The 16,231-nt window shown below is 50.7% G+C and overlaps 5 protein-coding genes across 5 annotated transcripts; 3 read left to right on the top strand and 2 right to left on the bottom strand.

The window, feature by feature from the left end:
• Positions 1 to 95: 95 nt before the first annotated feature.
• ALTATR162_LOCUS5784 (uncharacterized protein) lies at positions 96 to 904 on the bottom strand (the record flags this gene model as incomplete). Its single annotated transcript, XM_043313404.1, has 5 exons — positions 96 to 293; positions 346 to 391; positions 439 to 480; positions 534 to 660; positions 718 to 904. 5 exons carry the CDS (start codon positions 902 to 904, stop codon positions 96 to 98), a joined length of 600 nt encoding a protein of 199 aa, XP_043169339.1.
• Positions 905 to 1,118: 214 nt separating this feature from the next.
• Positions 1,119 to 3,386, top strand: ALTATR162_LOCUS5783 (uncharacterized protein; the record flags this gene model as incomplete). The annotated part of the gene is made up of 3 exons (XM_043313403.1): positions 1,119 to 1,364; positions 1,409 to 3,331; positions 3,381 to 3,386. 3 exons carry the CDS (start codon positions 1,119 to 1,121, stop codon positions 3,384 to 3,386), a joined length of 2,175 nt encoding a protein of 724 aa, XP_043169338.1.
• Positions 3,387 to 9,153: 5,767 nt separating this feature from the next.
• On the top strand, positions 9,154 to 10,310 carry ALTATR162_LOCUS5782 (uncharacterized protein; the record flags this gene model as incomplete). Its single annotated transcript, XM_043313402.1, has 3 exons — positions 9,154 to 9,275; positions 9,326 to 9,775; positions 9,860 to 10,310. 3 exons carry the CDS (start codon positions 9,154 to 9,156, stop codon positions 10,308 to 10,310), a joined length of 1,023 nt encoding a protein of 340 aa, XP_043169337.1.
• Positions 10,311 to 11,562: 1,252 nt separating this feature from the next.
• On the bottom strand, positions 11,563 to 13,227 carry ALTATR162_LOCUS5781 (uncharacterized protein; the record flags this gene model as incomplete). The annotated part of the gene is made up of 2 exons (XM_043313401.1): positions 11,563 to 13,114; positions 13,175 to 13,227. 2 exons carry the CDS (start codon positions 13,225 to 13,227, stop codon positions 11,563 to 11,565), a joined length of 1,605 nt encoding a protein of 534 aa, XP_043169336.1.
• Positions 13,228 to 13,879: 652 nt separating this feature from the next.
• Positions 13,880 to 15,947, top strand: ALTATR162_LOCUS5780 (uncharacterized protein; the record flags this gene model as incomplete). Its single annotated transcript, XM_043313400.1, has 3 exons — positions 13,880 to 13,972; positions 14,022 to 14,237; positions 14,289 to 15,947. The coding sequence occupies 3 exons, from the start codon at positions 13,880 to 13,882 to the stop codon at positions 15,945 to 15,947; spliced, it is 1,968 nt and encodes a 655-aa protein (XP_043169335.1).
• Positions 15,948 to 16,231: the final 284 nt, after the last annotated feature.

Below are 16,231 nucleotides of genomic sequence, written 5' to 3'. Positions count from 1 at the left end.
CTACCATGCGCCACGTCCAGGGCCATACCAGTCACAATGCCAGATGCATTTTATCCCAAACTCCAACAACGCCATGCCCAGCAAACAGAATGCGCTTAAAGACCTTGCCGTATCCTCTCCGCAAGCTGTCTTTTACCGAATTCCCATGCGTTCAAGAATCCTTGTTCCGAGAGATCGATGTTCTTCATCGACGTCATGTCTTGCGCTGGAGGCTTGCTGACACGCGAGGCGACAATGACGGGGTCGGTTTCGAGGATAATACCATCATCTACGAGCTCATCGACGGCGAGGGACTGCGGATGTTAGCTAGAGCAACTCAGAGACGTCGTCGCTGTTGATACATACCACGAGGTCGTAGTTCTCGATAACGGTGCGCTTGTCGACCGAGTTCCTGCAACGTGTTAGATAATCCGGCGAGCCACTCCAGGATAGACGTACTTCAGGAGAATGTTGAGCGAGTCCCTCAAGGCCAGGACGACACTAGACATGTGTTAGCTCAAGGTCCAGCACCCCAAGGTGTGCCATGGCCATACCTGTACAACAGGACTTCATTCTCCTCGGCGCTCCCAACCACGTAGAGCATGACGTCCGACTCCATCTTGAAGACAATGACCTTTCCGTCATATAATATAATGTCCGTGGTCTGTTTGGCCGTCTTCTCTGTGCAACGTGTCAGACGAACAGGCCAGTAGCTCTATATCCACATGGTCTACAAACCCAACAGTCCCTTCTCAAAAGCCTTCTGGTCCTTGACCGTCTTGTATGCGATCTGGCCGGGGTAGTCATTCTGGTGGCCGGCTGGCGGGTGCGGGTTCGAGTAGTACTTGGTGAGGATACGGGAGCCGTCGTCGATGGCGAGGACCAGGATCGCCTGGACGCTGAAGAGAGACAGAGGGCGCGACATGGTCGAGGACGTGTAGATTGGCTCGTGTAGGCGTCAATGGGGTCAGCTCTGGTAGAGACGCGGTGGGGGGTTTTGGTTGATAGGTGTCTGCTTGCGGAGAAGCGGCCAATCACGGAGGTCGTGCGCCCTGGGCCTTAGCGCGCCATCTGAACTTTTGAGACGGTGCGACCATCAGCGGGCGCATCGCAAGCATCGAAGCCAGTATATCGCGAATATGCACAAATTATCGCGAACATCGCTCGCCTCTCTGGTCTGCCCATCGGCCCCGTTTCTTGCGCCTCGTCTTCTTCGCACAGTGGTACCGGCTGCCGTGGCATCAGCACAATGCCCACCATCTACAGGCTTACAGAGGGCGACTTATGCGACAGCAAGAGAGGGTAAAAGTGTGATTCGAAAGATTGACCCCAAGAAAGGAAAACTAAAGTCTTTCGCTCCCCGGCTGTCCCAGGAAGAACTCGAGGTAGGACCAATCGTCTCGTTCGAGAACTGCGCTCACAACACCAGACAGTCCGCCTAGTCAAGAAGTTCCGGGAAGCCTGCGATGTTCGAAATGTTCAGCTTGTTATGGAACTCTACCCCACGCTACTCGCAGCCAAACTCCTGAATAGCTACGACACGCGACGCATCACCCAAGTCCTTCACGTACGCATACGGAACGAACACAACCCAAGCAAGCGAGACGAACTCTTCCCCTTCGTCCAGCAGATAGTGAGCGATCTACGTAGAGGGGTACTCGAGCCACACCACTACGCATTCGTCCACCTGTTCGGTATCTACAAAGACGCCAAGCGCTTCGATGAGGGGTATGCGCTTTGGCAGTGGCTGGTTCAGCAAGACGAGCGCTATGTGTCGCAGGCTGCCTATGGCGCTGCGATCGAACTCATGGCATATGGAAGACTTATGAAACTGTCACAGTTAGAGGAACTGTACAGCGACGGACTAAAGCGCTTCCCAGGTACCTTTGCTGAGTATCATCTCTCGCCTGACGCCATCGTGCCCGACCGAACCCAACTTACTACAATCTCCGGCATTCCTACTATTCTCCTCCAGGGCATACTCACAGCACGCATACTGGCTCGTGATTGGAAAAAGGCGTATCTGGCGCTAGACACCGCGCTCCGCATGTATCCCACCCAGACTCCAACGCGCTACTTTGAGCTGTTTATGACCGAAAGGCCTATATCCGAGGGATACACAGCTTTCATGCTAGCTTGCCGTGCTGGAATCGCTATGAGACCGACTCATGTCACCGCACTAATTACAAAACTCCGAGCGGCAATGGGAGCGTCACAATCCATGGCTGATCGGGTCATGCTGCTTCGGGCCATTGCGAATGTGATATACGGGCACCTGGAGGCTGGAGGAAATCTCGAAAGCATCCATGTCGGGTCATTCTTTCGTGCCTTCGAACTGTTACTGCCAGGCCCCATCGCTGGTGAAGATTATGTTGGAGAAGCAGCAGAGATGCGCAATATCCTTGTAGTCACAGCGCATGAGATGATGTCGGAACTGATACAAGCTGGCATGTCACCCGAGATTCAACCATTCGAGGCTCTCATCTCAATATCGGGCAAACTACGCGTCCCAAGTTTACTAAGTACTACCCTTCAAGACATCGAAGCGGCTGGTCTCAAGCTTGGGCCTATTGCAAGAAGGACGGTCATCACAACAGCCGGATTGCTCAAGAACAAAAAGATGCTTGAACAGTACTGGTCACTTGTTGTTTCAGATGCAGAAGTGAACAGTGCACAGATACCCTTTGAAGATTGGATTACTCTCACCAAAGCGTGCAGACGAGCGGACCATGGCGACTACTTCCGAACCCAACTTCTGAAGTTGCCGTATGCCATCAACGAAAACACCGAGCGCTATCTCATTCAGCAAATCGATATGCCAGAGACTCCATCCTTACTCCACGACATATACCAATACATGAGCGTCAAGGATCTGACCGCAGAGCTGGACGCACTCAAGACTCAGGTGAAGGACATTGAAACTGTCGTCATGTCCGGACAACCACTTGATCTCCGCGCATCCCCCCTATACATGCATTTGGACCCCCATCACCCTTCTCTGGGTCCCCAGGAGGATCTACGATCAGTATATGATGAGTTTACTACCGACCCACACCAACCGCCTCCACCACCGGCCACACCTAACTCACCTATTCAACCCGCAGTAAGCCCAACCGGCATACCCCTAGATGAACTCCGTTTCCAGAACTGGGTCACCATCCACGAAATGATGGACACAGCCTCTGAGTACGAATCCGACCTTCAGCACGCCGTCAATACCGCCATCAAATCCGGCACCCCGCTGAAAGACACCGCCGAGCTTCTCCGTTTGCGCAAAGACGCCTATGCACCGCGGTCTCGCGCCGGTCTGAGCTTAAAAATAAAAGAGCTCAGAGCGAGTCGTCCCGAAGATGTAAGTATCTTCAGGAAAGTAGGCTCCGAAGATGCTTACAAGAGAAAAGAAATAAAAATCATTAAACACGTAGCCAAAGACTACGGGGAGACTTCCATAGCAGCAGCGAAAGGAGCACCGCAGATTAGGAAGTATGTTGGGCTCGAGTCGTCTCACGATGCTCCCGCGAGTCTGATACGTCGGATCAAGTTATCGGACGGAAAGACTGAGGAGGTAATAGAGGAAGTGGATGCTGCTAAGGATGATCTGGCTCCAGCCAAAAAGATCTAATGTCGCGCTGTTGGGGGCAATGTGTTTGCCAGGTATAGCGGTTGTCCGTCAATACTGACATTGTAATACAAATGTATTTGCCTTACGCTACAAACCTGCATGGCCTCCTCATACCCGTACAGCAGAATATGTATACATGTGTAAACCTATGTATCATCAATGATGTTTTATCGCATCTTGAAGAATAGAAGTATTGCTACCCACTCCCCCGTACCTATCATGGTACCATGTCAAGCCGCCGAGAATTACCCCGAATGCTTACTATCGCAGTTATTCCCATGTTGGTATAACGTTTACTCATCATCCCACACGTCGTGTCATGCTGTATGCTTCCCTTCTTCGGCTGCTGCTACAACCAAGGCATACATGGGCTCGTCATCTTATGTGTTACGTTCTATTTCTAACACGTATCCGTCTTATCTCAGCTCATCTCACGGCGCGTCACTTCTTTTTTCGGGACAACTGCACCGGACCGTTCCCGCTCGGTATCCGAAGGAACATTTGGCCCGATAATGGTTGTGTGGCCATATATTATCGCATCAGTGTTCGGATGACTGCTGACTGCGCCAAATTGTGAGTCATGCTAGCTGACAAGATGTTGTTGGTTGATGATGACGTGGGAGTGGGATGTAAGTGCATGATAGCGTGGAGGTACTTGGTGAAGACACGGTTTGACCGCTAGAATGGAGTTACATTATCACTGTCAAAAGGGAATGTCACCACTTGTACAAGTACACGATTTGTAAGTATAAAGCTGAGTGGTAGTTGCGTATCTCATTACCGAATACCAAAATATAGCCAGCCTCGCGGCCATATAGCCGTCTCGCTGAAATCCAAAATCAAAATCAAAAAAGTAGTACAATCAAGTCAACTCGTCAAAGACGACGGGGAATAAGAAGTCAAAAAGTAAGATAAATGATGGCGAGAAACGAAGAGTACAGACACGCAGCGGTCAACGCGCAAAAAAAGCCATGTCAATGTACAGTCCAACGCCTCATCAAGTTGACCGAAACCCGCTAAGTGCACACAAGGAAGAACGAAGAGAGAAAGAAGGAGGACATAGTCTAGCTCGAGCTACCCCTCCGGCTATCGGCTGGCGTGCCAGGAAAGCTGAAGTCGACTGGTGACGGTGGTGGTGCTGGGGTCTCGTTCGCGTCTGAGGAGCGCGAGGTCAGACTCGAAGATGCCTTGAATGCTGCGCTGACATCATGGCCAAGCGTCGAGTTCGTGAAGATGGAGAGGCGCTGGCGAGGGTTGAAAGCGGAGGCGGCTGATGCGGGCATTTTGATGCTTTTGTGTGGTGTTTGTTGTAGTTGGGAGTTTGTGGCTGTAGTTGAGAGTGTACTTGGTACGTGGTCGACGATGAGTCTTGGAGGTATAAATAGACTGCTTGAACTGGTGGAGAGTGCCCGGAGCAGTCGACTAAATAGTTGCAACGGAAACCGAAAAGATTGTACGGGTCGGAGTTATTGATGCGCTGGTGCGATGCAGGGTAAAGTCTGTCTTCGGGGAAGGCGCAAAAGATATGTGATGTGTTGTCTCGGGCTGTGACAACAACTAAAACTCTGGCTGACTCGGTAACAAGGCTGAGGTGTGAGCCTAGGGAAGGGGTGAGTCAGGTTTAATATCAAGGAAGAATGCGCTGGGGTTGTTGCGACAGGGCTGATGTGCGGTCGTGCGTTGGCATGCAGGGCCACCAGAATTGGCGGAGCCCCGGACTTGATGTGCTGGGGCATGGGGAAGAAGGTTGCGTAGGGGGCTGACTTACTTTTTGCCAAGTGGGTGCTGATGAGTGAGGCGTGTTACACAAATGTGGTGTTATAACGCTTGTGTGTAAGCTTGGCCGAGGTATGCTTCGGTGTGTTTGAAGAAAGCAAAAAGGGTTGGGGTAAAAGAATTTTTGAATGTCAAGCAGATGGTGACTTGTATAAGGGATAAGCCTTGAGCCTTGAGCTGGGCCGTACTTTGCGATGTTAGGTGAATGGCGATATTGCGCTGAAAGGGGGCGCTTCTCTTATACCGCAGTACAAGAGCAAAGTACCGATACGATCGCTATTCACCGCTGGAAAGATAACCCTGACTCGCATCATTAGCCAGGGTTGTGACGGAATCTCGGAAGGGCCATACGTTTTGAGCTAAAAACAAAAGTATAACCAGCAATCAAATGCGCGCGGACACACGGGGAAGCGGACGGTTGCAGCTCCTTGCTGCGCGACCATCGTTGCAGCTGGAAGGTGCAAAGTTCATCCCACGCCCTGATCCTGGTCCAGGGTCGCAGAATCAAGGCTGTTCTGGGGCGTCCTGTCATTATTGACGTGTCTGACATGATGTTCTCGAAGCGAGGATGTATGCGACAAACAAGGCGCACAAGCCCGTCAGACCGTTCTGCAGCCTCCCACGCATCCCTCTCTATCAGGAGCCTGTTGGAAAGAAAGGATGACACCTATCGCAAACGGCCCGAAGAAGCAACCCAATACAGTACATTACACCGCAGCAGTGCGCGGGTAGAAGCCGACAAGCGGATGACGTGGGCGAGCAAGACACCACATTGTCCTTTGGGCGGCTTGTCGCAAGCAAGGCATCATCGAAGCCGGACCGAACAAGTCAATTCTCTGACCGCCTCTCCGATATGCATATGTATGCACATCCCACGCGAGGCTTGCGGCAGAGCAAGATGGGGTAAGTGGAGTTCCGGGCTGCATTCCCCGGATACCAGCAGGCTGGGATTCGCCCACTCAAAAAGGAAAACGAGGCGTCTGGAACTTTGTCTAGGGAGGTGGCTCCACTTTGATCATCAGTATTCGTGTTACTTCCTTGATGCCCATCTAGATACCGCCGCACCGCTCTCGCAACGGCTATTTTGTACCGCCTGTCATCGACTCATACACCTTGCCATGCGGACGAACCCAGATAGGCAAGCCGTTTTGGGTTGCGACACGGCAATAATTATGCAACGTTTGCCCGGCTGGAACGAAAGTTCCTGCAATAAGGCTTCGAGAATGCTGTTGGAAGGACGCTCGAGCCGACCTGTGTCACAGCCAAGGGATTACTAACGTTGGTGCCACCGTTCCACCCCCTTTCTACCGGTCGAGATTCCGGCAGAAAGAGTGACATCTCAGACCTCCTTCTGTCCTGCGTTTGGCCGCTTTGGCATGGCTGATCCAAGTTGTTCTCGCCAACGTCAAGGAAGCGCAGATCGAAGTGTTCGGCGCCGCAAACATTTTCATGACAACGTTATGCCGGTCGCGATGAGATCTCGATGCGCGACGCGTCTTCTGCAGGCAGTAAATTCGTCTCCTCCGCATCATCCGAACAACGAGTCCATGTTGTCCCTGAGAATAGTAAAGATTAAATTACCGGGCGACTATTCTCATGGCGCAAACCTTCCTCTGATTTCTTTTGTTTAGCGATAGCCTGGGCCGAGCTCACCTGTCATCACATCATCTCATCGAGACGCCGAATAGGAAGCTATGGAGTCGCACGTTAGACGCGAGCTAACCGTAACTCCAACGTCGTTTCATACTTGGTGAGACGACGTAACCTTCTACCAAGTAACCTCCGACATCTTTCATCTAAGCCTTATCCGCGCAGCCCGCTTTCCCCGGACTTGCGTATAGCCTGATGTGGGGAGATTGATCCCCGCCCTTCCGTTAGAGCTGTTGTCGGAACGAATATCCCCAACCATGATGTGCAACGTTGCTCACCGGGACCGCTGAGAGTAAGCGGTATGATGCGGCGCGGTGGTCCGCAAGCGTAAATTCGTATCGCATCGCAATCCGGGTTGTGCCATTAGCGAGGTGGTTAGTTTCTGGATGTTGCTGTCGCTTTCCGATCGACTGCGGCTTTCTGACGACAATTCGCGCGTTATCTGACCGACTCTTGAAGGGCTTTCACCGCAGCTTGGCGACGAAGCGAAGAAAAAATGAGAGAAAGTGGGGAGTGTTGCGGTGAGGCTCTGGACAGAAGAAGATGAAGCTTCGCGTCGCTAGGCGTACCTGCCTTGGGCGGGTTGTGGCAGTCTTGAGGAGCGACAACCACCATCACGTCTGACCTCCTAGATAAACTCATACATCGCTCGCAAAACGCTGAGAAAATACAGACATTCTATATTGCTCCAGTAGAAGACATCAGGTAAATACATGTTGCTTCGCGCTTCGCGCTTAACCACGTCTTCTTCGTCGCTGACGCAAACTCATGTTGACGTGGTGGTGATGTTGTCTACAGCGGTGTAGGGGCACTCGCCTGGCGCCCGTTTTCTATCGCAGGCTGCAAAAATCTTCTCTTGCCGGCAACCCATTACAAGGTCCCGCTGCTACAACCAAGACACTGCGCTAGGTGCTGCTCAAAGGCACAAGGCTCGGTGGTCTTACATTCACATGAGCAGGTGCATTTCACTAATTCCAGCATGTATACCATTACGTTGGCTGTCCGGAAGCCGATCCATGCGACGTGGACTTACAGAAAGCGCCATTGTGTTGGGACAAACACCTAATGGTCTCGGTAGAGGATATCGTCAACAAAGAAGACGACTGCCCTTGTATGGTCAAAATTGTCATTCGGTGGACGACCCATTTCTCTTGATGAACAAATTTCAAGCTGAGGTCTGCGAACGTTGGCTCAAGGAGTCGATAACTCAGCGAAATATGATATTACTCAAAGTTTGGTCATCATCGCTTCCTATCAGTCATTGCCCCGATATCGACCAGTCCGTTCCCAATGGCCGTCTCCGTCAGAGCCGCGCTTCCATTGAAGTTTTTCATGGTTTCGGAGTGTCTTCGCCAACTTAGCTGCTTCCTACTGTGGGCAAAATGAGTCCAGTATCCATTCAAACAGCGACAGACAGAGCATCGTAACGCAGCGCTCAGGAGTTTTCGCGACATGATGGGCAGCAGAGAAAGCGAAGCAATGATGTGATATACTCTTACGAGTATCTCCTGATATATCTGAGTACCATCGTCCCGAGCGTTTCGTCAAGAACGGCTACAAAGCTACAATGACACGTTCTGGAGTGCCGCCTGCGGAGCGGATCCTTCCCTTTGTTAATCTCAAGGATAGGAGCGACAAGACAACTTTGCCTGATCTTCTTGCGGCTCGTAGCCCGTAGCCGCCTCATGTTTTTGCCATGACCGAGCCCTTGTTCATGCCTCTAGGTTTATGGACGATCAGCGCGCGCCCTCGCACGTAATCCATCTCCATAGCCGCGACAATTACGGTGAACAAAAGGAAGTTGAAGGCGACTTTAAGGCTATGGACTGCGAAGACAATGGGTTCGGCTTAGGTCTTGGTCGTGCTCTCAGGTCCTACATGCTCAACATATCCTGTATGCTTTCCTGCTCCAATGCGCCAAGGTTGTCTTAAACGATCATCTGGGCCTTCTCGATACTGAGTTTAGTGATTTAGAGCCTGATTGGCTAGGTGTAATTGACGCGGAGGAGGAGGATGCTACCTTCGCGGACGCTGCAGCTATGACGCCCTATCGTCGGCGTAATGGTTTACACCTGCACAGACTATCTCGCTGGTCATTAGACGCGGCCAATACCGTCAAGGACGATATGTGGCAGCTTCGAGAAGATCCGAATTACTTCACAGATGCTTGCTATAGTGCGGTTGAGCACGAAGATGCCCAAGTGACCGATAAGTATGGCAAAGCGCGCCCCAATATTGGAAAGAAAGAGTTTGTATTTAGCGCATACTGAGCATTTTGGTTGCTCGTTACCACCGAAGGTCGATACTTTGGGATCAACTCGACGCTTACGCCCGATGCGTCGTTCAGCTCTTCTCTGACCACCCGGAAGGTGTGAGTATGAGGCCGCTCGAACCTCCAGAGCTCGTGGAGGCTATCCAGTCGTTTCACACGATACTCGAACTTCTTAAAAGAGATGTTATAATCGAATTGAGGCAACTCTCAGCCAGCCCACAGCTTCGATCGCAATTTGTGCGAACTCCGCTCGTGTCCGGATCACATTTGTCAACTAACAACTTCATGAAAGACCCGCCCAAGAAAGAGATGTGTCTACTCCTTCAAGATTTGTGTGGTGATCTTAACAAGGTGAGCGAAGGTGTCCTATCCTTCGTTGAGATCCGAGTACATCTTAATATATTGAAGATCTTAAAAAAGAAGCCCAAAGCACGAAATCTGCTTCGTTCTCAGATTGAAGAGGCTCTCACACGGCTGTCAGTTCTCACAGAATGCTCACATCTTCTTGAACTTCAACCGTGACATGGCAAAGTATATAACGCACTGATGTTTGTCGAAAGCATTAAAGCTAAAGTCAACTTGCGTGCGGCGGTGCCTTTACAAGTTTGGAACGGTGTGCTCACAATGGCTATGGATACTGGATTCATTATTTCACTAGACCTCGGCGACCCTTCAGACAAAAAGTTTGACTACCCTTGCTACCAAAGCAAGAGGAAAAAGAAGACGATTGACGCACTACGCAAGGGAGAGGGTAATCTGGACAGATTTTGGAAAGGCTTTAACACAGATTTCCGGAACCCCTCAGGAGTTGAGGACCAAGGGACGCTATGCCGCCTTCCAGAAGAGCGTGGTGCAATGCGTCGCACAAAGTCATGGATCGATGATCGTCCCGAAAGAAACATCGGTCATCTCTTGGCAGAAGATGTCTTCGAAACCCAGCCAGTGTCTCAAGTCTTCCACGACCCGTCGACAGAAACCACAGGGAACTTGGACAAGCTTACCTTTACTTAAAAAAAGCAAAAGACAAGATACGTCGTACAGCTGCCGTCGGTCTTGAAATCGAAGATGAGCCAACCCCCAATACGTTCATTGACCCGCTCCGACCATGGCTCGGCCTTGAAGACAACTCATACAAGGTTCTCAGAGCGCTATTCCATATTCCAGACGAAGGCGCAGTACCAGGTGTGATCAATTGGAATGCCCTCCGTACGACGATGACCCATCTAGGCTTCCCAGCGGAACCAATGCAAGGTTCTGCGTGGCAGTTCACTCCATCGAAGCAGCTGAGACAGGAGAGAAGACTAGACAGGGGTATCTGCTTCCATGAGCCTCATCCAAGCAATGAGATGTTTATTGCCATGATGCGAAGACTGGGCGCAAAGTTGACTCGAGCGTACGGTTAGAATGGCTCGATGTTTACACAACGTTGAGGTCGTTGTTACACACTAATTACCCAGTCAAAGTCGCAGACATGCTATAGCGCAAAGACGGAATACGTCGGTGCAGTGGGGGAAACAGAGAAATAAACACGACGGCGTTATGAAAATAACAGGTCCGTGTTTCGTGCGAGAAGGGTTTGTTTGCCACTGGAAGAAAGATTGCGCATGCAGTGGTTGTAGTATTCTATGAAATTCAATACCACTACAGAATTGCACATCCACACGAGGGTCATCGAGCGACAACGACTATACACTCGTTTCTGCTTCCTCACTTCCGTGTACGCACGGACTATTCCTTTTGACTTTCGTTTGAGTGAGTGCCGAGATTTTGTGGGGTTGCGTCCATCGGCATGTAGGTTCTTCGTTACCTACTCAATTTTGCACCACAGCTCTTACGTTCTGTTTCCGTGCAGTTGGAATCACACTTACTTCTTGTGCCAGGTGACGGTTGTTCGCGAGATTATCTGGAGGCTTTTGTGCATCTCTACGAGCCAAAGTCGCTATTCTGCGGTTTCTTCTGCGAGATGAGGTGTGGTGAGCCGCCAATTGATGACGGCATCGTGGCGCAACGCCGAGCCAATGCAACGCCGAAGGGTATCCTCAATCTTCAGTGGCTTCAGTCTTAGGTATAAAAATTACGTTGTTTACGGTATATACAGAATGCGCCCCTGATGCGAAGGCGCGCAATCTCACGTCTCGAAGCCACCCCGATTTACCTGCATCAGACGTTTTTGGTTGCTCATTAGGGAACACGATTTGCCCACAGAAGAACAGAACGTGTCCCCAAGATTCAATTACGAGACTACCACAAGCAAACCGATGAATTACATGGTCAGCCTACTGAGGCGAAGAAGAACTTTCTCGATGTATCGAGCACCAACAAGGACCCCATTCTCGTCTTCGAACGCTTTGTCGTCTCCGAAATCAACGTTGCCCGGATCCAAGCATGTCAAACAGGTCTCAACAATATCCGCATACCTATCTCCCATACTCCCTGGGAGGCGATCTCGAGTGAGAGTGGTGAGATGATCTTTCGCTTGCTCCCACAGAGGCGTTGACGCGATTTCCTTGCCTTTTCCAGACAGCGTCGTGAGCAATTGTGAAAGACTGCGTGTTGCAGTATTAGGGTCGTATTCGACGAAGCTACCCCAGAGACCAATTTCTAGCAAGCAGACGCCCAGACTGTATATATCGTGGCGCATCTCGTAATCGTCACGGGGATCAAAACCTCGACGAGATGCATGCCTGTACAAGTTTTTGTCTGGCGCATCATCGCCTCGTCGCTGCGTCCAGCCTTGATCTCGTCGGAAGTTTTCAAACCCAACTAGAAATGCGGAGATACCTTGTCCATCGGTGTGATCGAAAATGAGAACCGACTCCGGACGTATGTTCTTGTGCACGAAGCCGAAGGTATGCACGTAACCAATGGACCTAGCCAAACCTCGCGCTATCTCGAGTCGCCGAGTGGTAGACGTCGATGTCGGCGTATTGAGTAAAGTTTCCCGCAGGCTTCTAGGGTTATGAGAGGTTGGAGGCTCTCTGAAGACCAACGTCAAGGAGAGATGCTCTCCAAACCCCACTGAGACTGATTCCGCTACAAAGCCTTTACACTTCAGTAAACCGAAAGTGTACGGCTTGTCGGCCTGAAGTTTTCGTACAAGATCGCGGACATTACGTTTTAATATTTGCGGGTTCGCACCAGGCTCACATTGTATGTGGTTTAAAATATACCTGCTTGCCGACCCGTCCGAATGTGCTTTTGTCGCCACCGCGATACCATCGCAAAAGGGAACTTCCTGAATGGTCATTTTCTTTAGATCGCTGGAGCGCAAGGTAATGTGTTCGACTACCGAACTTCCCTGGGAAAGATCATCAACCTGCTGTAAGCCAGCACGTATAGCAATCGTTTCTGGCATAGCTGTACCAGTGCTAGGCTCATTGGCGCTGCCGTCTGTGGCGAGGGCCTGGTCAACTTGCGTATCTGCGATCCTTAGGAGCAAGAACCAGGACTGGTCGGCTAGCCTTTGCCATTTTTCGACATCTTCGATAGCCTCGTCTAAGCTGTTCCTCTTGCCTGCAAATTTCCATCGGACGACTTTATGAGTGGGTGGCAGTGCTCCATCCTCACTTTCAGGCTGTGGTTTAATAACACTCCTCAGTAGCGATACAACGATGTCCAACTTGCTTTGGAGAACATGTAAGGTCTGACCGTATACTTCGCGGTGCTCGTCTTCCATCACATGCTGGATGCGCTGGAAGAAATTAAGCTGCGACTCGAACCGAACCCAGTTAACGTCAAGCTGCACCAAGCGCTCCGATATTTCAGTGTTGGCGTGCTTCAGAGCAGAGCATAGTTGTCTCCCCTCTTTGATGTATCTGTTCCTCTGTTAGCTCCATCACTAGATAGTGAAGTCGCAAGTCTTCCAGATATCTTACTTCCGGCAAAGCTCTATGATAGGAAGAACCGCCAACACAAGTTCTGCCGACATGTCGAACAATACCCAAACACACACTTCGGGAAGATGAGATTACACCGGCTCGATAGAAAGGTATTTGAATCAGATTATCTGCTGCCTTGCACAGCCCGTCGCGCTGTGTTTGACAAGGCTGAGCTGAACGTGTCATATTCCGGTGAGGCCTTCTCGCAGGACCTGTGGCTTTCGGCTTCTGTCTTGATTTGTTGTTCGCACAAGAATGGAGCGCCGGTGGCTGCCCAGCCACTTGTGCTGCGCCCGAATAACATGCTAGGTTGACTCGAATGGCTGAAACCCCGCTTATTTACGTCGCTGCCCAAGGCCCTTACAGCACGCATTCTTGCCTTCGCTCATCGGCAACCTCCAGGCTCGCGTTCGTTTTATGTGAATGCACCGCTAGTTTACGATCCCAATCTTATGACTTCGCCGCTCATGAAGCTAAATGACGCATTTACGCAACTTACCAGAACTTGTTCAGGATTCAGAACTCGAAGTAAATGTCCATGATAATATCATTATCCACACACAGCCGCTGGAATGTCGAGACAGCTCTCTGTCCCAACGTTGGGAAAACAAGAAACTTCTAGGTCGTGGGGGTGATGGCATAGTCGTTTTGCAACAAAAGATCGCAGGACCTGGCGCCATAAACTTGCTAGCTGTTAAGGCGATGCAACTCAAAGCTGATCTACGTTCCGAAGACCATGATAGCAAGAGATACGTGCGCGAACTCGAAGCGTTAGCTAAGTTTACGCAAGGAAAAGTGAGTTGAGTAACAACATTATTTCACAGTTTACTGATGCTGTCTGCAGTATGCGCGTCACTTTGTGAGAACATACGGTTGGTATCAAGATGGGGGCTGGCTCTACATTTGCATGGAGCACTGCAAGCACTTGGACCTTGGAACCTACCTGAGAACTCATACTACTGTGTCAGAAGATACAGCCAAGGCGATTGCTCTGCAAGTCCTCCAAGGGCTGTCTAAAATGCATAGAAACTCGTTCGCCCATAGAGACCTAAAGCCCGCCGTAAGCTTCACACAAGTCTTTTCTAAGGCAGACGACTAAATAATTTCCTAGAATATTTTGATACACCACAAACCCCCGGAAGACGATGAATGGTGGGTGGTACTTGGCGATCTCGGACTTAGTCGACGCAGTGGCACCTCCTCAGGAACGACCACCGTTCGGGGCACACCGAGTTTCATGGCTCCAGAGACTATTGGTAAGCCCTTTATGGGTAACCCGAAGGATGCAGACCCTTACAGTGCCGATATGTGGTGTTTGGGAGAGACGATATCATATGCCATAACAGGACATCATACATTTTCGGACGATCATCTCCTGCAGTACCAAGAACGCCGCATCGGCTTCCCTGATGAAGCTCTGAAGAAGTCGGGGGCTAGTGTTCGCGCAATCAACTTCATCGGCTCCCTGATGGAGGTGGAACCATTAAGGAGACTAACTGCCGCGCAAGCCCTCGATCACCCTTGGATCACAGCCGATCATCTCTCGCATACGGATACACCCAACAACACTGCTGCGAACCCAGTGCCTAAAAATACATCTGATTTCCCAAAGAAGCAAAGCAGAGCAATCATCATCAAGGACGCTAATGGCGAGGTTGTTGAGTACGACAAGCGGAAGCTTCCAACACTCAGTCAGACAACACAAGCTTCCGCGCAATGGACGCAAACCGTGCCCTCGCATTCTGAAGATACCCAGGCTTCCGCACAATGGACGCAAACTGTTCCTATGCACCCAGACAATACCCAAGCTTCCGCGATGTGGACTGGAACTGTCGCAAGTCCCGGAACGCAGAAAGACACCTCAACTTCCGTCTACCAGCCAACGGTCCGCCAGCGTACCGTAGAGACGGCCATTGTCCGGAAAGAAAAGGAAGAAGAACAAGTGCCTGATCCCGAGCAAGCTCGGAGCTCCATCCCCTCCAGCAGGACTGATTTATTTCTCCGTCAACTCGACCAACGGCTCAAGACAGATGAGGAACGCGACCTTCTAGACTCATTCAAGCAGTTCTCGGCCGCAGAAAGGCTTCGCACTTCCGAAAGGCAAAAGGCTTTCGCGCGCGAGAACAAAGCAACCAAACTGAATGATTTAAGGAAATTTAGTCGAAATTTCATGTTGAACACTCCTGTTCCTAGTGACCTTCTCCCTATCCTATCCAAAGATGAAGAGAAGCAGAGACAAATAATGGCCAACGATGAAGAGAGGCGGAGAGGGATGGAAGCCTCTGTTAAAAGACAAGCTCCGGTTGACAAGTCGAAAACTGGGGAGAAAGACAACATGGATATGAGAGTGTCACAAGAGGAGCAGAAGCAGGTTCCACCTGGAGTATCACCATTACCGCGACGGCAACCATACGGTAATGCGGCGCTACCGCCATCCGCGAACACCAGCCGTCGACGACCACCAACAGTAGTGCGGCCTCACTCAGTATCCGCCAGTAAACCTGCGTTACCTAGAAACCAATTTGGACCCCAGCCCTTTAGGGTTGTTTCGGGAACACAGGTACCGGTGGAGAAAGCCCTTCACTCTCCCAGCCCAACACGGTGGGAAGAAGCGGTGCGCAGACAGGAGATGATTGCTGCTCAGACTTTGGTGCAGCAGCCTACGGCTGAGGCGACAAGTTCAAGCACGACAGAGGTACCTAATACGCAAGCACGTGGCAAGAAGAAAAAGAAGAGCAAGAGTGGAGGGCAGAAAGTCGAAGGAAGATAACTAGGTGTTGTCAATACAAGGATGGAACATGTATATGAATTCATCAATACGTAACGGGCTCACTGAAGAGTTCACGTCTTTCACATGCTTTTCGTCTTTTTCACCGTCGACGAGGACATCTTCAACACCTGTTTCACTGGCCATCTCTATTTCCGAGTCTATTCAAATGCATCTCACATAACACTTCGACACGCGGTTGGCAATCTACCGTGAGTTCACTCGCCCAACATAAGTGAGGCAAGCGAGGCGGGTAGATGATACCCAGGTAAACATGACCAAGTCAC

The sequence above is a fragment of the Alternaria atra genome, assembly GCF_907166805.1.
Source record: "Alternaria atra isolate CS162 genome assembly, contig: 25, whole genome shotgun sequence".
In the NCBI taxonomy this organism is placed as follows: Eukaryota; Fungi; Ascomycota; class Dothideomycetes; order Pleosporales; family Pleosporaceae; genus Alternaria; species Alternaria atra.
The sequence above is the reverse complement of the archived record's forward strand: the minus strand, read 5'-3'. Positions and strand labels throughout refer to the sequence as shown.